Source organism: Miniopterus schreibersii (genome assembly GCF_964146895.1).
Source record: "Miniopterus schreibersii genome assembly, chromosome: 3".
NCBI lineage: Eukaryota > Metazoa > Chordata > Mammalia > Chiroptera > Miniopteridae > Miniopterus > Miniopterus schreibersii.
In genome coordinates this window covers 5,521,256-5,545,233 of record NC_138103.1, presented here as the reverse complement: position 1 = coordinate 5,545,233, position 23,978 = coordinate 5,521,256, and the positions used below count along the sequence as shown (strand labels likewise).

Sequence of the window (23,978 nt, the reverse complement as noted above, 5' to 3'; positions counted from 1 at the left end):
ATGTTAGGTAGTTTACTTGGGATTTCTCTTATTTCTTGAGATAGGCTTGTAATGATATAAACTTCACTCTTCTTACTGCTTTTGCTGCAGCTCAGAAGGTTTCATATGTTGTATTGTCATTCTCATTTGTCTTTACATATCTTTTGATACCACCTTTTATTTCATCTTTGGCCCAGTCAATTTTTAGTAGTATGTTGTTTAATCTCCATGTATTTGTGGGTTTCTTTACTTTCTTTTTGCAGTTGATTTCTAATTTCAAAGCATTGTGGTCAGAGAATATGCTGGGTATGATTTCGATCTTCTTGAATTTGTTGAGGCTAGTTCTGTCACCCAATATATGGTCTATCCTTGAGAATGTTCCATGTGCACTGGGGAAGAATGTATAACCTGATGTTCTGGGATGAAAGGCTCTATAAATATCAATTATGTCCATTTGGTCTAGTGTGTCATTTAAGGCCGATATTTCTTTGATTTTCTGTGTGGTTGATCCACCTAGAGCTGTCAATGGAGTATTAAGGTCCCTAATTCTGATTGTGTTTTTGTCAGTTTCTCCCTTTAGTTCTGTGAGTAGTTGCTTTATATATTTCGGTGCTCCCTGGTTGGGTGCATATATATTAAGAAGTGTAATGTTTTCTTGAAGTTGCATCCTCTTTTTCATTATAAAATGTTAATCTTTGTCTGTTGTTACCTTTGTTATCTTGAAATCATTTTTGTCAGATATAAGTATGGCTACACCTGCTTTTCTGTGGATGTTATTTGCTCAGAGAATCATTTTCCACCCTTTCACTTGAGTCTAACTTTGTTTTTGCAGCTTAGATGTGTCTTGTAGGCAGCACATGATTGGGTTTTGTTTTTTGATCCAGTCTTCTACTCTGTGCCTCTTTATTGGTGAATTCAGACTATTTACATTTAGGATAATTATTGATGTATGAGGATTTCCTACAGCCATTTTATCTTTTGTTTTCTGGTAGCTCTGTGCCTCCACTGGTTCCTTTCCTGTGTTTTTGCCTGTTGTTTTTGTTTGGTGGTGTTCCATACTTCTTTCCTCTTTTTTTAAGCTATGTGTCTCAATTTGGGGTTTTTTTGTGCTTGGTTACCTTTAGGTTTATGACAAAGAAAGTTTCATATACACAGTAATCCTTTTTCTTTTGAATGCATCTGATTTCCATACTCCTTTGCCAATTCATACTTCTTCCCCTCCCTTTTTATGTTTGTGTTGTCACAAATTATCCCTGTTTATGCTGTTAGTTTGTTGGTGATCTTACAAGTAGTTTTGTGACCTTTTGTTTTTTGTTTCGGGTAGAATAATTGCCTTGAATATTTCCTGCAATGGAGGACTTCTGGTGATGAATTCCCTCAGCTTCTGTATGTCTGGAAAAGTTTTTATTTCACCTTAATATTTAAAGAATAACTTTGCTGAATATATTATTCTTGGCTGATAATTTATCTTTTTCAGTAGTTTGAATATTTGGTTCCACTCTCTTCTGTCTTGTAGAGTTTCTGCTGAGAAGTCCCATGACAACCTAATGTCCTTTCCTTTATAGGTTACTTTCTTCTTTTCCCTGGCTGCCTTGTGAATTCTTTCTTTGTCATTAATTTTTGACCCTTTTAATACAGTGTGCCTTGGAGAAAGCTTCTTTGGATTGAGGTAACTAGGTGTTCCGTGTGCTCCTTGGATTCACAGATCTAGTTCTTGCCATAGCTTTGGGTAGTTCTCATCAACTATGTTTGAATGAGCTCTCCATTTTTCTTTTCCCTCTCTTCTTCTTCTAGGATGCCTATTATTATTATATTGTTCTAATGGAGTCAGATAGTTCTCATGAGTTTTTTCGTATGTTTTACGTTCAAGTCTGTCTCTTTTTCTTTATGATTTTTTTCTGTGTTTCTATCTTGGATATCACTAATCCTTCCCTTTATCTGCTCCACTCTATTTTGCTTGTTCATCCTTGATCTCTTTTACTGAGTTCTTCATCTCCAGAATTTCTGTTTTGTTTTTTTTTAGAGTTTCAATCTCTTTGGTAAAGTGCTCATTTTGTCCACTGATTTGTTTTCTGAGAGCAGTTAACTGCCTGTCTGTATTTTCTTGCATCTCGTTCAGTATTTTCAGAACCCCAATCTTGAATTCTCTGTCATCTATGTCACATATTTCCATGTCTTTAAGTTTGTTTTCTGAAGATTTTAAAACTTTCTTTCTGAGCTGCCTTGTTACCTTGGTTATTCATGGTATTTGATTGGTTCCTTCTATGTGTAGAAGTCTATGTATGAGTGACACATCCCTAGCAGATTAATGCAAAGAGGTATTTCTCTTATTTTCCAGTAGGTTGCGCTTAATCACAAGTTTTTAGCTCTGTGAAATTCCAGTGCTGTCCTCTGCAGACAGATGTTGCCTGCTGCCAGTGTAGCTGTGATGCGTGGAGGTGGAGTGGGCTGGGGAAACCTGCCTGCTTCTTTGTTGTTTAGCCTTCCCAGTAGTGGTAACCTCAGACTTCTGTGGGGTTCCCCCTATGCCCTGACCCCACAACCAGTCACAAAGTGCAGCCTTTGCTCAGAGAAGAAAGTGATTATGTAGTACCTGTTCTTGGGTTTGCAAATAATGTACTCTACAACCTGACTTCAAGGGAAAAAGGAGGGGAGCTCTGGAAAGCTATAGGGTGGCCGGGCTCCATGGCTTTGTTTCTCTGCCTGGAATGCCAACCGCCTGACAACCAGCTGTGCCTCTGTGCTATGTTCTTCCCAGATCTCTGGGTTCAGCTGTAGCTCATACTACTTGCTCCCGGAGGAAGCCCGCCAAATCTCTTTGCTCCTCCAGGCTGAAGGGAGCACCAGCCACAACTGGATTCCTCCTCTCTCTGGGCTGAGCCCTGCTGTGAGCTCCTGACTACAGGGCTATGTCCATGGCTTGTCTTAGCTCTTCTTCCTTCTTGCCTCTCCCTTTTGCTCTCACTTGCCCACCTTTAGATGTTTCAATGTGCAGAACTCTCAGGCTTGTTTGTGTGTTGAGCAGGGAATCCTTTGTTGAGTGATACCTGTTCAAATTATTGAAACTTCAAGGGGATCTCTCACGCTGCCATTCCTCTGATGTCTGCATCATCTATCTTAATCAATGGCACCACTGCTTTTATAGGCAGGAAAGGAAACCTGGTCACCTGGTCCCCTAAACTGGAAACCTGGCTCCTTTCTTTCTCTCTCAGCCTCACATTTTCAAAAATCACCAAATCTTGCCACCCAACTTTTCAAATATTTCTTGAATCTGTCCTTCCTTTTTTAATCCCCACTTCACTGAATTTAATTCAGGCCCCCAATATCTGTTACAAGGGTGATTTAACAGCTGACTAATGGGTTTCACTGCTTTCATTCTTGCCGCCTTTGATTTCTATTGTTGTTTCCCCTGCAGCCAAATGCCACAGTATCATCCCTTAGTATCATTCCACTCCTAACATCCTGTGCTTCCTGAAACCTGACCTGTCCACAGCTCCTACCTTATCTACGGCTTCTCCCCCACACATCCTATGCTCCAGTCAATCTGTGGTTCTCCGGCCTCTTTCTTACCTCCAAACCTTTGCATATTCCTTCTACCTGGATCACTCTACACCCAGCCTCCTACTACTTATCACTTAGGTTTGCCTCTTCCAGGAAGCCTTTCCTAAGTTCCACAGGCTTGCTGGGTTTCTCTTTTCTGCTCCTATATCTCTCTGAGCTGATTTCAGTCACATTCACTTGCTGCTTATTTATCTGTCTCTCTGAAGGCTATAAGATCTTCGTGGACAGGGATTCTATCTTTGCAGTTTTAACCAGTACCTAGTACTTGTTGAGTAAACAAATTGACAAAATCACAATATGCATGCTTCAGACCCTCTCCTGTGAGTAATGCCCCAAGTCTTAGTCAAACCTTGGTGGAAAGACACAAGATCCTGCCTCAGGGACTTTGCACTTGCTCTTCCCACTGCCTGTGGTGTTCTTCCTGTTTCATTATCTTACTTCTCTCAGCCTCTGCTTATCAGAGAGAACTTTCCCATCCATCCTATGTAAGATAACACCCTGCCATCCTATTACCCTTAGTTTTTATTCCCCAAGGTGTTTATCACCACCCGACATATTACATAGTTATTGTTTCAGTGTATCCCCCTTTAAAAAATAAGCCCCTCACCAGCAAGAGCTGTGTTTTTATTACTTGCTGTTTCCTTGTTGCCTATAAAAGTCTGGCCTTGAATTTATGCTCAAAATATTTATTAACTGTTGAGCTGAATAACTTAAACAGGAAAAAATAAAGGAAAGGAAAAGAATAGAGGGATAAAAGAATAAATCCTGATGTTCTTTCTTTTTCCTGGCTCTTGCCTTTGGCCCTTGTTTTTATTTTTCCTTATGTCCTCTTGTACCTGAGGCAGAGTATAATGAATCTGCACGTGGTCCAGGCAGGCACAACTGGCCACGGACTGATCACAAACAGGCTGGCTGAGCACCGGGGTCCTACGTAAAGCTTTCAAGTAAAGGCAGCAAGCATGGGGATTCAAGTGCATGTTTGCATGTGATAAGAGGTCCCTAACTCAAGATATGCTGTCCCTGCAGGCCCCATTTGTTGATACACATGTGTGGCTTTCCCTGGGATCAGAAGGCTCTAAGAATGCGTCAGGACCTTAGTCTTTCTGAAAAGCCACAACTGGAGTCCAGGGAAGCAGCTGGTGTCAGGGCAGACATTTCCCATCAGCATCGGCTTCCTTTGGCCCACTTGGCAAAGAAGTCAAAGACCTTTGGGATGTCTGGGTCTCCTGCACCCAGCAGCCCCTAGGTTTCTGGTTGTGCCTCCAAGGAGATTCCAGGAGGACCCCTCGCAAAGCATTCCCTCCTTATGGGGGTAAAGGGTCTGCTCCCCACTGCTGCTGCTGGGGCTCTGGAAACAGGTCTACATCTTCTGGAATGGGGAAGGAGAAGTGCAATGGAGGGAGGGGACCCCTCGGATATGCCAGGTACACCACGTCTAAGGTCTGTGAGATCCCTGAAGGCAAGAACTGTGTCTGTCTGATTCACCAGTGTTTCACCAGCACCAAGCATAGTGCCTGGCACATCCTGGGTGCTCAAATAAATGTTTCTGGGAAACTGAGTGAACTCTGTGGGGCATCATTATTACCCCCATCACAGAAGCAGCTGCCCCTGTTGTCCTTCCATTTCTGCAATGCCTGATGCGCTTGTTCAACTCCTCCTTTCCCTGCCAGACTTTGAGCTCCAGAAGGGCAGGGAATGTGTCAGATTTGCTCATGCTCTATCCCCAGCAGCTAGCACATAGTAGGTGCTCAGCAAATATTTCCTAAGTAATGGATGGATGGATGAATAAATGGATGGATGAAGCTCAGAGACATTGTATTTTACCTAAGGTCACACAGCAAAGCCAGAGTTGACCACACTATGAACTCCATGAGGGCAGGGATGGAGTTTGTTTTCCTTCACCATGGGGTCCTCAGCACCACTAGCAATGCCAACATAGAGTAAGTGCTCGATAAACACATGTTGAGTGAATAAATGACCTTTTTTAAAATTATTATTTTGCCACACTCTTTAAGGAGACAGGGGCCTCATGGGCAGACACATCACAAGTCCCATTTTTTTTTTAAACATATCTTTATTGATTTCAGAGAGAGGAAAGGAGGGGGAGAGAGAGAGAGAAACATCAATGATGAGAGAGTCACTGATCGGCTGCCTCCTGCACGCCTCCAACTGGGGATCGAGCCCACAACCCGGGCATGTGCCCTGGCCTGGAATCGAACTCCGATCTCCTGGATCCTAGGTCGATGCTCAACCAGTGAGCCATGCCCGGCCGGGCATAAGTCCCATTTTGAGAGAAGGCAGCATTTAAAGACACAGGATGTTTTTTGGTAGCAAGGGTTAAAGGGGAGAAAATTAGAGCAGGCTGAGTGAAGTGTGAGCCCGCTTTCTGCATCACCCCCCTCCCCCCAGCCAGCAGGAGATGACTTGGTAGCCACTGAGCACAGGGTTTTCAGCTGCCAGTCACTGAGATGTCAGGGTCAAGGTAGCCAACAGAAACAGAAGCAGCCAGACCTTCAGGAGCCCTGAAAGGAAGGTGGCTATAGGGCTGCTGGTGGCATGATGTGTTCCGTGAAAACTAATTTGCCTCTCTTAGACTGGCCAGCTAGGAAAGGACACCTTCTCTGGGTTGATCCTTCAAAAGAAAAATTTCTCTTTATGTGTCCTAAGAGCTGATTAGAAAAAATGCCACTCTGGGTTGAAAAATAGAAAAAAGTACCCTCCCAGGTGGGTCAATTTGAAGAAGACAGCCTTTCCTCTGTGCTAGGCTTAGTGTCCCCTCAAAGAGTACTCTTGTGCAGTGCGCAACCTACTCCACTATCCTGGCGACCGTGGGGTATTCACAGGGGACAGGCCTCTCAAGAGCACCTCGACTCTCCAGCGCCAAGCTCGCTGGTACTGGGCTGAACTAACTCAGGGCAAATACTTGGTCGGTGTAACTACCCCCTCGGATCTAGGTGCCAGGACCAAGGAGGGCAACAGTGACACTGATTCACTTTTCATCCAGATCATCAGACAGCTCAATGGCTGTGAAAATCAAGGCCCACGAGAATGGCAGGACGCCTGGCCTTTGTGGCCAGAGGAGCAGAGAAGCCGAGAAACAGGCTTTCCTGTTGGTCTGTTATGCCCATCCCAGAACTAAGCATGGTGTTTGGTATGTGTCTGTCACTTGTTAAATGACTCTTAAAGGCTGTTTGAGAGATGAGCCATGAAATCCACCCCACGTGTAGATCTAGAATGTACGCACGTCTGTTGGGAGCAGGTCAGCAGCAGATATGTGTGTCTCATGCATGCGTGCAACTCCAGCTGTCAGTGCATCTGAGTGTACAGATAGGAAGGCATGCATGTGACCTCGTGTGTCTGTGCAAACATGTCTGCAGGATGTATGTTCTTGCATGCCTGTGCTGTATGCACGTATGCACCGTCGTGGGGCAGCACGGGTATATGTGCGAATGGGCAACCCCAGGTCCAGGTGTTTCCACAGGTGCAGGGGCCTGGTCAGAGCTGAGGCCCAGCAGGCTGCCACTCCAGCACACCCTGGGCTCACAGATGAAGCTGCAGAGGAAGGTCCTGGTGCAGGGCCCTCTAAAGAGGACCTGGACTTACCCGAGCTGCTGGAAGCAGCCCTGGAGACTGAGGCCTGGACGCCTGGACAGAAGAGAGAAGCTCAGTGGGAGGAGAAGGCATGCGGTGGCAAGAAGCCTGAGAGGTGCCCCTTCCACTTGCTTTTTCCTTGCAGCCAGAGTGGTCTTATTGAAACCCAATCTGATCATGTCCCTGGACTTTTCAGGGGCTCCCAGCTACTTTCAGAAGAAATGTACAAAATTTTAGCAAGACATACAAGGCCTCACATGGTCTGGGCTTACCTGTCTCAGCTCACCCCCCACTCCTGCTCCTTCTGGTCCACAGGACCTTCTCTCAAGTCTTCCAGCAGGCTGGGCTCCCCACCACAGGCCCTTTGCCCATGCTATGCCCTCTGCCAGAGATTCCCTGCCCCTCCCCCTTTCCCTGACCCCTCTTAGTTAATCTCTCCTCAATGTCCTAAGCTCAGCTTCATTCTTCCCCAGTCCTCCAGCTTGGGCCTGGTTCCCCTAAGAGCTCAGAGTTCCTAATGTATTTTTTTGATGTCACTTATCACAATTGCAGATCTGTATCTATAGCCATCATCTATCCATTATCTATCAATCTATCTATCTACCTACCTACCTACTTGATGGAATGACACTCGTAAGTGTAAAAGGCGAGGTATTTGGGAGCCACCTGGGTGTGTTCAAATCTCATGTGTGGTTGAGCATGTTCCTGGCCTTCCAGTAAAATGCCAAGGGTCTTAGTGGTGTTCTGGGCTTTCGTCTCTCCACGTGTGGTCCAAGGACCACAGCATCAGCATCACCTGGGAGCTTGTCAGGGATGCAGAGTCTCAGTCCCTACTACTCCTGGGTGAGCCTTGTGTACAATAAAGTGCAAAAAACACATTTAGAATAAAGGTTATGTGAATCCCAAGTGTGACACGAGAGGGATGGAGACTGATTGAGCTAAGGGTGGCATCGCCCCCTACACACACACACACACACACACCACTTACTTGCTCCCAAGGTGTCAGTGGCTGCAGTCATGATGACCACCCAGGGGAGCACCACCTTCTGCTTTCAGCTCAAGGTGTCAGTGGCTGCAGTCATGATGACCACCCAGGGGAGCACCACCTTCTGCTTTCAGCTCAGAGCTCAGAGCCGCCCCATCCTTTCGGGTCTTGCTTCACAGCTCCTTCTGGTTCAGGGCGGACCCGCCCAAAGGCAAGGACAAGTCAGCCCCTGGGGGTTTCCTTGCCTGACTCCCGAAGTCCCATGGACAGATGAGATACGCAAACGCTCGCTCCACCGGCTCTCTCCAGAGCCAAAGGGTGCTTTAGCTGCGCACAGCACAACTCCAGGAGATGCCGTGTACATGAGCTACAAAAATTGGGGGGTTTGGCGGGGTTTTCCTCTCTGGGTGCCACCCGTCCTCTCACCCCCTTCCCAGCCTCGGCTCTCCCCAGTCTTGGTGCATTTGAAAGAACCGAGTCTCTCCTCTGAAACAGGAAGCAGCAAGCTGGGGCGCTGTTTGGAATTTGCCACCCTACCTGAGGCAGCTTTGGGGTTTAACAGCCAGCCCTGATCTCCTGCTGGGAAACCATCAACATGCCCAGGTCCAGTTATTCATTCAACACACATTTATCGAGTAGCTACTATGTGCCAAGCAGGGAGCAACACACCGAGAGAAACATGAGGTCCCTGATCTCATGCAGCTCACGTATTGTTAAGATAAGAGGTGATTAACCTTCACGATGCATTTTTATGTTTCCAGGGTGCTCCTTTAGTAGCACTTACATGGGTACTACTATTACCCCAATTTTTACAGCAGCAAAATTGGGTAGCTTGGTGGTTATATGTGTGGGACTTGGAGCCTGCAACCAAGACCTAGCATTGCGACACTGGGCAAGGTATTTCAACTCCCTGGGACTCAGTTTCCTCATTTATGAAACAGGGACCATCGCTTCCACAAATCGAGTGCCCATGGTGTGCCAGCCTCAGCCTGAAGAAGTCTTCGAAAGACTTGCATTCTAGAGCAGTGTTTTCCAAGCCTCTGAGACCATCACCCACTGTAGGAAAAGTGTTTCATACCACGACCCAGAGCATCTGCTTGTACATGTGCAAGCATCTGCACGCACGCACGCGGAATAAAAGTTTTATAAAGCAGTTCTTATCATCACTGTGTGCATTGCTTGCTGACATATTCTATTGTATTTAATTAAAAGAAGATTATGGATATAATCTACAAACGATTTTATGACTTGCTAATGGTCTGAACTATAGTTTGGAAAACACTATGGTGGGTAATAACTGAGTACATGTTGTCACAGGAATTAATTAAAATGATACATGCAAAGCAGGGCCCGGCACATTAGGAATGCCCTGCTGTATCACCCCCAGTGCCTGGTGCATAGTAGGCACTTAATTTATATTTGTTGAACATGTGAAAAAATAGACATTGTTATTAGGAAAGCATAGGCTCAAAGGAAGGGTGATTGACTTACCAAGAATCATGAAGCCAATTGTCAGCAGAGTAATGACTTAATCTAGGTCTGACTCAAGTGCCCAGTCTCTTCATTTTCTCTCCCCCCTTTCTCAGACACTGTGGGAGCCAGCAGAAGTCTAGGTGGGGGAGAAGTGGCTGGGAGAAGAGAGGCCTGCAGGTAGCCTTACCTGAAGCCAGAGAGGTGGAATCAATCTGTTTACAAGTGTGTGCTCCTGTATATACATCTGGCCCTGGCTGGCCCTCTCCTCCAATTACTCTCTAGTTCTGTTTCTTGTGATTGTTTTCTTTGGGGGGAGGGTGGAATATTTTCCCCTTTTGGCATAGTGTTTTCCTTTTCTAGGCTGTTGTTGTTATTTCTAATAGGCAGAGACCCCAAATGATTGACACCAGGGGGTCACACTTGTGCCTGCAAATACAAGGCTTCTGTTCCGCACCTGTTGGCCTCCAGAGATTCCTTCATTAGGAATTCACTGGGAAAGCGGAGCTAAGGCGCCGAGCTTTTCTTGGTTGACAGGAGCAAGGGGGACCCAAGCAGACAGAGACCAGTATCTGAAGCTAGGCTGCTCCAGGAGAAAAGGGGTGTTCGCTGCCCCCACTGGGACATGTGCCTGTGACCACTAGGGTTCCTTGTCCTGGAGAAGTCACCCTTCTGAAGCATTCCCCATCCTCAGGGGTCCAGACGTGAGCAAGACAGGAGCTGAGAATGGTTGAAGGTCAGAGGCAGAAAGTAATTCAGACATCGTGGGACCAGGCTCACTCTATGAAACAAGAAATCTGAGGTCTTGTGAGGGACAGTCCCTTGGCAGGTGGATCACTTCAGGATCAAGTTGACTTTGGAGTCAGTCCATCTGAATCCTGATCAGCCATTTATTGCCTGCCAGGAGGCTCCTTTCTTAACCCTTGAAGATGAAGCCAGGACAGACAGGCCCTAGTGACCCTATCCGTGGAACTCAGCGCCAGTGCTGCTCTGCTGGCGTCAGGCACAGGGGTAGAAATGAAATCTGGCTTCCTCGTGTCCCAGTCCCAGTCCCAGTCCCAGTCCCAGTCCCAGTCCCAGTCCCAGTCCCAGTCCCAGTCCCAGTCCCAGGGAGAGGGCAGGCCAACCTCAGTGGCAATCATGTTGAGCAAGGCAAATGTGTGTGGACTTGGGCTGAGTGCTGAGCCCCTGCGCTTCCTCTCCGGGGACCTGCAGCCTCTGCGCAGTCGGCTCAGGATGATTTTGTAGGAGGAAAACTTCTGGGTCAAAGAGGCACCAAGTTTTAAGAATTTTGAGACCTCTCCCCAAAGCACCCCGCAGAGATCTGTAAATATGAGTTTCCAATCCCACCGCGGTGCGCACGAAGCCTGGGCATTTTTAACTTTCTCTCGTCTTTGACAAAATGATAAACCCGAAACATCTCAGTGCTTACTTTTGTGATTCGTCTACGGAAAGGAAAGTTCTTATCTCTTTAATTGTTTATGGCTTACCCTTCTTTCCTGAGCTGTGTGGCTGGAGCGCCGGCCTGCGGACTGAAGGGTCCCGGGTCGATTCTCGCCAAGGGCACGGCCCTCGCTGCGGCTCCGTCCCAGGCCGGTCAGGGGTGGGCGGGAGGCAGCCAGTCCACGTGTCCCTCTCACACCCATGTTTCTCTCTCTCTCTCTCCCTTTTACTCTCTCTGAAAAGCAATGGAAAAAATATCCTCAGGTGAGGGTTAGAAAAAAGAAAGAAGGAAGGAAGGGAGGGAGGGATGAAGGAGGGAGGGGGGAGGGGGGGAGGGAGGGAAGAGGGAAGGGGAGGGGGGAGGGAGGGGAGAGAGTGGAAGGGGAGGGGGGAGGGGAGGAGGGAGGGAAGGAGGGGGGAGGGGGGGAGGGAGGGGGCAGGGAAGTTTTCAATGCCCCTTCTCTCCATCCTGGATGCCATTTCCAGTTGGTGCCCAGGAGACCCTGTCTGCACCCAAGCCTGGGGCCTGGAAGGATTCCAGGCGGAGGCTCCAGGAGGCTCCTGAAGTTGTCTGGCAAAGGCCTTGGGCAGGAAATGAGGAGTATGGCTGGAGACTATCCACAAACCTAATAACCACATTTTTCTAGTTTCTGTATTAGATGCTTTCACATCTTGGGGCTTTGCTGACTCGGGAGGCACCGTCCTTCTGAGGGCCAGCTGATTCCCAGAGACAGCAAAGAACTGGCCTGAGAGGGTGTTTTCATGTGCAAACCAGCCAACCCAAAGCCCTCCACCCCCAGCTCCAACACGGGACTGTCACACTCAGGGTTACTATTCTCCCGCCTTAATCACCCAGGGGCCAGACACCAGACAACTAGGGAAAAGTCCCCTGTGGCAGAGCTACTGACATTCAAATTAGCCAAACTTAAGCATGCTTACCCTGCCTCACCCCGTTTCCAGCGAAGCCACAAGAAAGGCTCTTGCCCACGTCTCCTCCTCTCCCTCTGAGTCTTCCCTCATCCTGGTGCTTCGCCATGTGCCCCCCCCTGGCATGGGGCCTGCCCTCCTCATGGGATGGGCGAGCACAGTAAACCCTCTTTTCAGTGGCAGCCGTCTCCTGTTGGCCTTGCCATCCCTAAATAATAATACAATCTGTATTTTCAAACAACACTCACTGCACATTCAATGGCACCATGGCATACTTCACAGGAGCCACGAAGCTGTGCCTCCGTCTGCCTGCCTGTGGCCTCATCGCCCGCGTTTCCTGTGCCGTCAGATGGAGGCCACGCGCTTTGTCCTGTGCCCCGAGAGCTCTCCTTTCTCACCCTCACTCAACCTTTTCTGGACCCCACCCCCTCCAGCCACCGCCCAATTTTCTACCTTTTCATAGTCAAACTTAAAGATTCATCTGCACACTGATCACTTTGATTCACACTGATTTGCTCTCTGAACTGAAGCTCAGTTGACGTTGCTCACCAATGTCACTGAAGATGGCCCTGTTGCCAAATTCAATCAATATTTCCCCCTCTACTCACTTCTAGAGAAGTGCTCAAAAAATATTTCTCAGCAGCTCCTATTTCCTTGGAACACTCTTCCTTCACCTTTTATTTTTTTAAATATGTCTTTATTGATTTCAGAGAGAGGGAGAGAGAGGGGGAGAGAGAGATAGAAACATCAATGATGAGAGAGTCATTGATCAGCTGCCTCCTGCAAGCCCCTCTAGGGGATCTGGCCCACAACCCAGGCATGTGCCCTGACCAGGAATCAAACCAGGATCTCCTGGAGCCTTGGTTGATGCTCAACCACTGAGCAACACCGGCCAGGCCTTCCTTCACCTTTTAAACATGGATAGGAGACTTGATCTTCACAATCTTGACAGCTGTCACTGAGTGCCCTCTTGGGTCAGACAGTGTGCCAAGTGCTTTTACATCTGTTGTCTCATACCAAGAAACACAGGGACAGAGAAGATTGGTTCAGAGAGGCTGAGGCAGTCTCCCAAGTTTGCACAGCTAGCTAGTGCTAAATCCATACTAACGCTCAAACGTCACTTGTATTCACCCCTATGATGTATTGCAGTCGTTGCGGTAAAGAACACTCTATGCTTGGCCTTAAAGAGACTTTCAGGAATAAGTGGTTTTAGGTCTTGAGAGAGCGAAGTTTTTTGAAAAGTTGATCAAACAGAACACAAAGGAGTTTTGTGAGAGTAGTGTGTGTTGGGAGGAGGCAGAAAGTGAGCCAGGGGAGAGGGCCCGCCCAACAGAGGGGCATCACCTGGCCCACCCACCTATTCTGTTGAGCCCAACCTGTGCCCTCCCCTTCCTGAGGCCCGGTCACCCCTGAGGGCTTGCAGGCAGCACACACATTCTCTAGCTTGTGACCAGTCAAGGACTCTGCTGTGTGATTTTGTCCTAGCAGCCCCTGTGGACCCTTCCTTCAACCAGAAGCTGCAAGGCCTTAAGGCTGAGCAGGTGAGCCTTGTTTCATGTCCTGAATACTGACACCTGCCCCATCGGGACAGAGTTCCAGGCCCCCAGGCTGTTCCCTGCTTGGTCTGGATGTGAGCAGGCCAGGTTTGGGGTGAGGGTAGGGGTGGGGTGGGAGCTGGCCTTGGACGCCTGGAAGCACAGCCAGCCTTTGCCCTACATCACAGGTGGAAGTGGAGAGGCCCAGATGGTTTGTGGAGACCTTGGTTCCTAAAATAACACACGCCCCCCCTTTTCCCAAGAGAAGGTCCTTATCACAAACGAGCAGCGTGAGTCTGTGGTCAGCTGAATAATACCCCCCAAATATGTCTGTGGCCCAATTCCCAAAACCTGTGAATGTTACATAGAAAAGGGGACTTCATGGGTTAGATTGAGTTCAGGATATTGAGATGAAGAGGTTCTCCGGGCAGGCCCGACGCAGTCGCAATAGTGCTTAAGGGAAGAAGAGGGAGGGATTAGTCAGAGGAAGTCCGAGGTGTGAGGATGAAACCCAGAGGTCAGAGCCACTCGAGGAGGAAACTGTGAGCCAAGGCAGGCAGGCAGCCGCCAGCAGCTAGAAGCAGCACATCGAAGACCTTGCCAGAGGGGCCAGCCCTGAGGACACCATGACCAGCCCAGTGAAACCGATAGCTGATTTCTGGCCTCCAGAGCTGTGAGAGAATAAATCTGTGTTGTGAGCCACTAAATTTGTGGTAACATGTCAGAGCAATAATAGGAAACTAATACAGAATCTAATTTGGGTCTGGGGACAACCGTCAGCACCTGCCCCTTTGGGGGTGACTGAACCGCGTCTCTGCTGCCTGCCATGGAACTCTTTTGCTCCGTGAGTACTGACTGAGTGTCCCCTGTGTCCGAGCAGAGCTCCAGGCTGGGGAACGCAGGGGGAGGGAATGCAGTCTGCTCTCCGGGCTCCCCTCCACTGGGCAGCAGGCGAGAGCACAGCAAACTCATCAGATGCGCCCACATACTGGAATCTAGGAAGGCCTCTTTAAGGTGGTGACATTCGGGCTGAGATTTGAAGGAGAAAACGACAGCTGGCTGGTGCTGCTACTGCTGTGCCCGCAGGGCGTGAGTCCCCCGGGGGCCAGCGAGGGGCGGGGCGGCCCTAACGGCCCCAGGCCTCCCCCGCTCTGGTCTCCCCCTTCCTGGAGTTTGTGTGTCTGCGCTGTGCCGAGCACCCCGGGGGCCCTGCCGCAGTGAAGGTTCCCCCACAGCCCAGCTGGCGTGGCCAGGCCCCAAGTGTAGGATGGGGCTCCCCCTGCGAGGGCCGGTGGCAGCCAGAACTGATACGGCCCCTGGCCTGGGCCAGGATGACAGCTGAGGGGGGTGGACGTACCTGAGGCCATGACTGGTGCCTCGGTGGAAGTGGCAGTGAGGGTTGGGCCCCTCAGTGCCCGTGAGAGTAGCCAGGATGCCAAGAGCGTGGTGAGCATGCAGGGCAGCACCCCCATCATCAGTCCCCAACAGAGCAAGGATGGCCCCAAAAGCTCCGCCTTCGACTTCTCCTACCAGTCACGCACTTTGCCTGAGGACCCCCGTTTGCATCTCAGCAACAGGGATAAGGGCACGTTGGAGAAGAGATGCTGCTCCACGCCTCCAAGGCCACAGCGTGCGCCTTCGCCTACGGGCCGGCGGGCTGGGAGGCCCCACGCCGCGACGGGGCGGCAGGAGCGGGGGCGGGGGTGCTGTGCCCCGCTCTGCGAGCACTGCTCTCCTGTTAGTAAGACCCAGGGCGCTGAGCTCTCCTGTTCTGCGGAGGGAAGCTATATGAGATCTACTGGGAGCAGGGACGAGACCTCTTGAACCCCCAGAGCTGGGGCTCTCTGCGGGCCTGGGAGCGCTCCATCCGGGGCCCCTGTGCAGGAGGTGAAGCTGCAGGAGAGCAGCAAGGACCGAGCGCTGCAGGCCCTGAGGGGTCGCATGCTCCGCATGGAGAGGGTCATCCCCTGACCCAGGATCATGAGGATGAGAGTGAAGAAGCCAATGAGGGCACCTGGGCCATGCCCCCAGGGTCCGAGGTAGTAGAGGAGGAAGCCCCCAAGGACCAGGTGCCCTCAGCCCGGTCTCCTTCGCCACCCGTCAAGCTGGGAGCAGGTGTCACAGCTGATGGAGGAGGACCCTGCCTTTCATGGTGGTCGCCTTTGCTGGCTCAAGCAGGAGCAGCTGTGGCTGCAAGAGCTGCAGGGCTCTGGGGGCCGGGGTGGAGGGCTGCTCAGGCCCCCAGTCCGCTTTGTGCCCCCTCGTGACTGTAAGCCTCGATTCCCCTTCAAGAACAACCTCCAGCACCGGGAGTCCTGGCCACGGATGGGGCCCCAGCTCCACCCCAACCCCCTGAGGAGGTTACTCCCCCACTGGCCACCCCTGCCCCTGCCCACAGGCCCCCAAGTCCCCGAAGGTCCCACCATCCTTGCAGGAACTCCCTGGATGGAGGGGGCCGATCCCAAGGAGGGGATTCTGGGCAGCCTGAAGCCCAGTACTTCCAGCCTGAAAAGCACAACTGTTATCCCCAGCAGCCCCAACCATACCCAGCCCTACACTACTCCCCCAGAGAACGAGACGGCAGCGCTCAGCCCCTGACCTCAAGGAGAGTGGGGCAGCCCTGTGAGTCCCACATCCTGGGCAGAGAGGGCCTGGCCGGGCCCCTTGCTGGGAGGAGAGAAGATGCCTGAGATGCTGCTTCCCCAGGAGCCCTGGGGCAGGGAGACCCTAGAGATGAGAAGGTTCGAGCAGGTGCTAGATGACGTGGGAGTGATGGGAGAGTGAGGGGCTGGAGGCTGGAGGACAGAAGAGGACACGGAGTTGCCAGGAGCAAACCAAAGTGAAGGAAGAGCAATGGGAAGCTGCCTGGGGCCCCCCTTCGCAGAGGGGAGTCCCACAAACGCTGCTATGGGTGGGGTGGGGGCTGGGGTGCTGGGCAGCCTGTGTTTGACTTTCTTTTCAAGTGGGGGCAACAGGGAGAGAACAGAGAGGCAAGTTCTCTTCCCCAGCCCTTGTCTGTCTGTGGTGGTTGTTTCCAGGGAGGTGGTGTCCAGGCCATAAGCCATTCCCCGCCCCTCCCAGGCCTCCTGCTATAAATGGAGGACCTGTCTGGTTTCGGGTTTGGCTGGGGTCCCATGAGGATGTGGGACCCTTCAATAAAGGGCAAACAGGAAAAATAAAGGACACAGCTGCATGACGATCCGGGGAGGAGTGTGTACTGCGTGTGCGTTTAGGCAGAAGAAATACCATGAAGAGAAAGGGTCTGAGATGTTTAAAGACAAGGCTGGAGCCTAGAAAATGAGGGGAGAGGGCGGGGATCTGCGGAACCAGGACTTTCTGGGCCTTGAAGGCCTGGTAAGCAGACTAGATTTTATTATAAAAGCAGTAAAATGCTATTGGAGGTTTAAAACAAGGCAGAGTTGTGAGCCTTCAGGGCTGTGGCTTTTTTAAAAGATCACTTCAGCAGCTTTATAGTATGGATTTTGGAGGGCCTGGGGCGGTGTACAGTAGCAGTAGAGCAACCAGTTAGACTACAGCAGCCAGCCGGCGGGTGGAGACAGGGAAGTGGGTGGGGCCAAGTTACACGGATTGGTCAAGTCCCTTTTACCGTAGTAAAAGGTAAAAAGGAATTTGAGGATTATGCCAGAGCATTGCTGCTTAAGAGATTGGGTCACTTATTGAAATGTGGAAGAGTGAAGACAGGCTTGGGGTTGGATCTCTCTCTTACGACGCCAGAATGCAATGTAAACAAATCAGTTCACCTCATTTGAAAGTTTTAGCCAAACTCTGGGGACCCCCACCTGGTGGGGGTGGTGTGCGCACAGTGGTTAAACGCAGTTTGTGAGACTGCCTGGGACCGCATCTCAAGGGCTTTCTGTGTGATCCTGGCTGGTTGCTTAGCCTCTTCTCAGTTTTCTCATCTGTGAAATGAGCATAATGGAACCTGGCTCCCAGTGATGTGAGAACTAGATAATGCTCAGCACGTTGCGATACTCATTCGTGTTGCTACCATGGCTTCCCTCGCAGCCCCTCTGAAGTCCAGGCCACATGGCTCTTCTAAGGCAGCGCCAACCAGGAGAAACAGGGAACAGGGAAAACAGAGCAGAAGACATTCAGAGGCTTTTATTTTATTATCCAGCCTCCACACACACCCCCACCACAATGAAATATAATTCTATTGGAGTAAATCTACTCAAGAAATGATGCCAGGACCTGGAAATGGCACCTTCCCTCCTCACATTGGAAGCGCTACAGCTCTTCCTTCACTCTTGGTTTCCTCTCTTGTCCTGGTGGTCCCTCTGGCTGAGCCTTCTCCTCAGCTGTTGCCTTCTGCCCAGCTGGCTCTTCCAGCTTGGTCACATTCTCCAGCTTAGGCAACTTCTGCCCAGCTGGCTCTTCCAGCTTGGTCACATTCTCCAGCTTAGGCGACTTCTGCTCAGGTAACTCTTCCTTAGCTGGCACCTCCTCTTCTATCACTTCTTTTTGCTCAACAGACATTAGCTGTCCAAGAAAAGGAGGAAGGAAAGGAAGACGGAGGGTAAAGAGCTAAAGAGGCAAGAAGTATGTGAGAGTTGTGATGGTGATTGTCAAACCCTCTTTCCCTGGAATCATCCAGAGAGAGTCACCTGGACAACCCCAATGGATACAAAGGTCCATTGGGCTTGGGTGGGGAAGTGCCCAACTGTGGTTTTGCCCCTCCAGTAAGAGGACCTTTGGGGAACCACCCTTCCTCCACTCTAAGTCCCCTCTGCCCCATGCCTAGCTCCGGGACTGGATTTGTGACCCAGGCCTTGCTAATGAGATCCCTGTTCAGGACATTTGCTAGGGCTACTAAGAAGTAGGGGCTTTCTAAGCTGGAAGGGTGTTAGTTTAGAGCTGTGGGGCAATCTTTGACTCCCTACGTGGAAGTGACTGCTTGGAAATGAAGTCAACATCAAAGAAAACAGAGATGGGGGAGTCCAACTAGTGTGGCTCAGAGGTTGAGTGTCAACCCAGGAACCAAGAGGTCACTGGTTTAATTCCCAGTCAGGACTCATGCCCAGGTTGGGGGCTGGATCCCCAGTGGGGGGCGTGCAGGAAGCAGCCGATCGATGATGTCGATGATATTTCTCTCTCATTGGTGTTTCTATCTCTCTATTCCCTCTTCCTCTCTCTCTAAAAATCAATAAAAACATACTTAAAGAAAAAAAGAGAGATGGGGAGACACAAAACAAGTTTGAGCTTCTGGATCCATCTATGTCTGATGTTCTGCCAGTTATGCGGGATAAATTCCCATTGTTGTTTAAGCCAAAGAGTAGTGTTCCTGGCATTGCAGAGGAAAGGATCCTAACTAATGGAAATGGCACCTTTCAGGAGACGGCATCAATGAAGCATGAATGGGAGTAGGAGAGAATGGGGACTGTCGGCCCACTGATCAGAAGGACGTCGTCAGAGAGCAGGATCCCACCAAGACATCTGGTCACCTAGTCAGTAGACAGTAGACTCGGGGAAGCAGCCTTGGGAGCTGAGCGCGACCTCAGAGCCTTTGCCCTTCCCAGGGTCTCTGAAGTCTGCCATTCCTGCCTCCTTGCAGTCAGTGCCATTGAAGTCAGTCACCCAAACCGGAGGGTTGCTCACCCTCTACTATCTCCAGAGGGCGCAAGATTATGGGGCTCTTGGCACCCACTTCCCTAGTCCGCTGGGTCCTTGATTGTGTGGGAGACAGGAGAGTCCGGGGCAGCGCTGCCCTGCTTACCTCATCTTCCTCCTCAGGCCTGGCCTTGACCTGACGCTCCAGGAAGCCGGCGAAGCCCTGCATGGTGCGTTCGCCCTGGTAGAGCACCGCCTGGGGAGGAGAGCGCGCGGTCAGGGTGGTGCCTCCTGCAAAACACTCGGGGCCTGACACGGACGAATCCAGGCTCAGGTTCCTAACAACCTGGGTCCAATGGGCAGGTTCCTTAACCTCTGAGCCTCCATCATCATGGCTCCAAGAGAAAGATGAAAACCAGGGCACGGACCACGGGGCCACGCTGTCAGGCTGAAACCCTGGCTTCATCACTTGGGGGGTGGTCTGGATGCTTAACCTGTTTCTTACTCAGTTTCCTTGCCCGGAATATGAAGATCTTAACAGTACCTATCTGACAGAGCTGCTAGAAGGACTTAACGAGTTACTGCATGAAAAGCATTTAGAACAATGCCTCCCTCGCAGTGAGCACTATATGTGTATTTGCTGTTACTGTTATTATTACAAGAATAATAAAAATAGTTATTATTTTACAAAGCATATGGTACATGTTCGTGGCTCAGCCATCACTATTTCCCTTTCTTTTCCAGTCTTTAAGAAGATTGGGAAACTGCTCACTGCCCACTGGTCTGAACCACTTGTCAGATAACAAAAGATCTGTGACAGACCAACCCCCTCGATCCAGCCTTGTTTTCCAAGACTCCCCCACATGCATCTTCTGCACCAGGAGCATGGCATGTCCTTCACGGGGCTATGGCCACCCTTCTTATACTTCCCACCTCTAATTCACACCCCTCTCCTAACCTGATTTAAATCCTTACCGTTCTTCAAAATCCCATGTCCCCATAAAGACTTCCAGCCCCATCTGCCCTCCAGAATCTGTCCTCTCCAATTTCAATTGCACTTGGAGATGGACCCAGGTCATGACTTCTCCCCCACACTTAGCCACACTGTTCTGGGGAGCAGGGACCTTGGCTTGTCATTCTTTTATTGACACCTGCCCCACTAGGCCAGGCAGCATAGAGAGTGCTCTCCTTGAGCAATGATGTCGTTTGCTGACTATAATACCCAAGACATCAATTGTTTTTCTGTCGCGCATTCTTCCTCCTTCCAGTAGCACCCACCCCCAATATTCACATGGCAATATCCCCCACCTAGTCTGGGTACCAGAGGGGACCATGGAACCTGGGCCTGACCCATCCAAACACCCACATCCACTTAGCCACAGTGACTGGGTCAGAGATGAGCAGCAAACTTCAGCTGGACCCAGTGCCAGTGAGCCTTAGGACTATTGTGGAAGCCAACGGTAAACACCCTTTGAACCGGAGAGTATAATAGGGCCTGGAGCTGAGCCTGGAGCTGGCTTGGTAGGAGGCAGAACTGAAATAGGGAGAAACTGCATTCGTAATAACATAAGCAGATTTCCAGTTACGAGAGACCCAGGAGCCCCTCACTTGTTGCGAGTCGGTGGGGAAGAGCCTGAAGAAGGGGTACCGGTCCAGGGGTGTCAACTGAATGTCATTTGCTGTGATGTCGATCTTGGCGATGATGACTGTGGAGTGGTTTTGATACTTTATGCCCAACTCCTCCAACACGGGGAACAGCGCCCTGCACTTGGAGCACCATGGGGCATCTGCAAGAGAGGGCCGTGGCTTAGGTCATACGGGTGAAGATTCCGAAAGCTCCCCGTGAGCACTGGCTCTGTGTTCCATCCATGGTTCTGCTGCTTTAAAATTTGTATCCCCCCTTTATTTCAATAGTATGGAAGGTCATTTTACATCTCAAATGTACCACCTGATCATGATTAAAAACATTAGAAGGGTTATGTCCCTTCCACCCAAGCACCAATACCTTCACCGTGTTGGGAGATTTTCTTCTGCTCTTTGTTTCCTCTAACATAGCTTTCCACTCCCGTTGAAGAAGAAAACCAAGAAAAATATTTATGATGAGTCCTCATGTTCTGCCAGAAAATGTGTGCGTGTGCGTGTGTGTGTGTGTGTGTAAGCCCTGAAGTTTTCCTAGCCCAAGGTCACTCAGTTAATTAAGCCGGAGTGTGATTTACAGACAGGCTGCTTTGATTTGTGACCATTAGACCTCACTGCCTTCCAGTCCAGTGGAGGAGACACCCAGAGAGTGAACAGGCTCTGATGAGTGCATCTACCCCTGAAGAGGGGCACCGGCTTCCTCACGAAGTTAATTCATTGAGCTTTGAGTCTGGCCCAAGCACCTAGCCCTCTGGAGAGAAACCGGGGGCCAGCTTTGAGACAGGGGCAATCAGACCTTGCCTTCTCTCAGTCCATTTAAGTTCTTTCCTCTGTGTGTAGAGTGGCCTCAATGGCCCAGACACCCTACATTTGGATGAGCATCCCTCCATTGACAAGCCAGGAGCGTCGGGGACCATCTGCTCTCCCAGCAGCACCCCTGCAGTTCCCCCGGAGCCCACTGGGCCCTGGGTTGGAACAGGAAGGAACATAATGACTACAGTCCCCGGGGAACCGTTCTAACAGCCCTGCTTCCAAGAAAATGAGGCTGCTTTTGCCTTTTACCAGAACCAAATGGCCATTCTCATAACTCCAGGTGTCAGGTAAGTTCAGAAAGGCTGCCCCAGCCTTTTAAAGGCAGCAGATCATGGTTATTCAGCCACACAGACCTTAAACACTTCACTGTGGATAAGAGTCCATTTCAATGAGATTTTAAAAGGCCTTCATGATGCCACCCAGCCCTTGTCTCACCCTCTAGGAAGTGACCTGGGGGAAGGCGATTAACTTCTCTGAGGCTGGGTTCCCTGATCTGTATCATGGAGGAATCCACTGAACCTCCCTAAGAGGCTTATTTTGAGAAGGAAATGACAGCAAGTGTGTAAATGGCAAAGTCATGCCTGGCTCACTGTAAGTGCTCAATTAATGGAAACTCCGTCTGTTGAATAACAGAACGTATGGAGTAACTTCAGTGTCGCCCTTCTCTGTGTCTCAGAGTGGGCGAGAAGGTCCCTAGCCTTGGATGTGACATGAAAATGGGACAGTGAGGAAAGGGCAATCGTCCTTAGATGAGCATGGGAAATAATTATAACAAAAGGAATAAGAGCTGTTACTTATCAAGTGCTTACAATAAGCCAGATGCTCTGCTAAGTCCTTTATGTGTATGATTTGGGCCCGCAGATCGGGCACACCAACTCAGGCAGGTTCAATACGACCATTCAGTTACACGAAACCAGAACTGCCGCTGGGTGCAGCAGTCACCAGCGTCGGCACTGGGTCAGGCTATCTAGCTTCCAGCCCCAGTCCCAGCACTTACTAGCTGCCTGACTTTGGAAAAGTCCCTCACCTCCCTGTTTAGTCATCTGTAAAGTGGCAGCAATAATAGCAGCTACTTTCAAAAGCACGCTGCGAGGAGTAAATGCAATCCTGTGTAGAATGGCTCCATAGGAGGCCTGGTAGACTGTGGCCTGCAGTCACTGTCGGCCATCAGCACTCTCCTCATTCAAAGCCACAGGCCTGGGGTATGTGGAAGGTATGCCACACCTTCCAAGAATTTAATGTGGGGACACAGTTGCTTTGTTAGCTGATAGCATCTTGATCCAAACTCTTTGGATGCCTGAAGACCATCCTGGCATAGTGCTTAGATAGATTTTGGTGCCCAAGAATTAAGGAACAACATTTAAAAAGTAACAACAGGGTCATTGCTTTCTGTGGCCTCTGTGGAGATACTTACAAAACATCACAAAAACGTCCTTTTCCTTGTCAAAGACGACGGGATTGAAGTTCTTGCCAACAAGCTGCTTAACCGGCCCCTGGTCCCAATATATTGGGAGCTCTTCACTGGATTGGTGTTTCTAGGAAACAATTTGAGAGGTCAATAGCCTCCAGAAAAGGGTTGGCAGTCTCATCTTCTCCCCCAACCCTCCTGCCCTGAATGGAAACAATGGGACACTTGCTCTTATCCTTACAAGACCCTTGGGGAAGAATGTGTGATGCTGAGGCCCATCATGACCTTGATGTCAAGCTAGATGGTCCAGGGCAAATGGGGGTCAGAAGGCCAAGGAGGAGGCCAGGCTCCAAACAGGGATGGAGTCTAACATTTCAAATACATGATTCTTAGAATTCTTAGATGAGAGTTAAGCTCATGTCTTTAAGATCTTAAGAGTTTGTCTCCCCCCAAAAATATTAGCTGTTCCCAATTATACCAAGAATTGAAACCAAGATAATTTACATGGCCTATGTTATCATACTTCAGTTTCTGCCAGCCCCTCCAAGCTCATCACCCTTCTTCTTTGCTTTCTTCAGACATATTGGTCTTCCATTTACCCAAAGGGCTAGCGGTCCTCCCACACCTCAGGCCTTGGCTTTGCTGCTCTGCCTGGAGAGCCCCCCAGGCCTTACTCCTCTGCTCCCTTCTCTAACTAGTTAACTCGGATTTATCCTTCAGAATGACTTCAAGGGAAAAGTTCCCGGACTCTCCCCAAGGCTAGCTCAGCTCTTGCTACCACACATTCTCATAACACTTGGTACTGTTCCTTGTATCAGTACTCAACTTTATTTATATTTATATTTCTGGTTATTTGATTAATGTGTCTCTACCACACTAGCCAGAATATCACAGGAGACATTTCTTCCTTCATCACTGAGTGTCCGCTGCTGGGTACATAGTAGGACCTCAATAAATAGTTTGTGGGTGATTGAATGAAAGAACCAACCCAGCTCTTGCTTCTCTTTGAAGGCAGTGGTGTCAATCTCAGAACATACCTTTTTTCTCTACAAACATTGCT

The 23,978-nt window shown here is 49.8% G+C and overlaps 1 protein-coding gene across 1 annotated transcript in view; it reads right to left on the bottom strand.

Moving 5' to 3' along the window:
• Nucleotides 1-17,739: 17,739 nt before the first annotated feature.
• Nucleotides 17,740-23,978, bottom strand: part of PDILT (protein disulfide isomerase like, testis expressed) — a gene marked incomplete at its 3' end in the record, with an annotated part of 31,296 nt that continues 25,057 nt past the window's right edge. The window contains exons 8-11 of the mRNA XM_081131702.1: nucleotides 22,925-23,045; nucleotides 20,668-20,846; nucleotides 19,226-19,315; nucleotides 17,740-17,991 (exon numbers count right to left, since the gene is read on the bottom strand). Of these exons, the coding sequence (XP_080987828.1) occupies nucleotides 17,740-17,991; nucleotides 19,226-19,315; nucleotides 20,668-20,846; nucleotides 22,925-23,045 (642 nt within the window). The remainder of the gene's footprint in view (nucleotides 17,992-19,225; nucleotides 19,316-20,667; nucleotides 20,847-22,924; nucleotides 23,046-23,978) is intronic.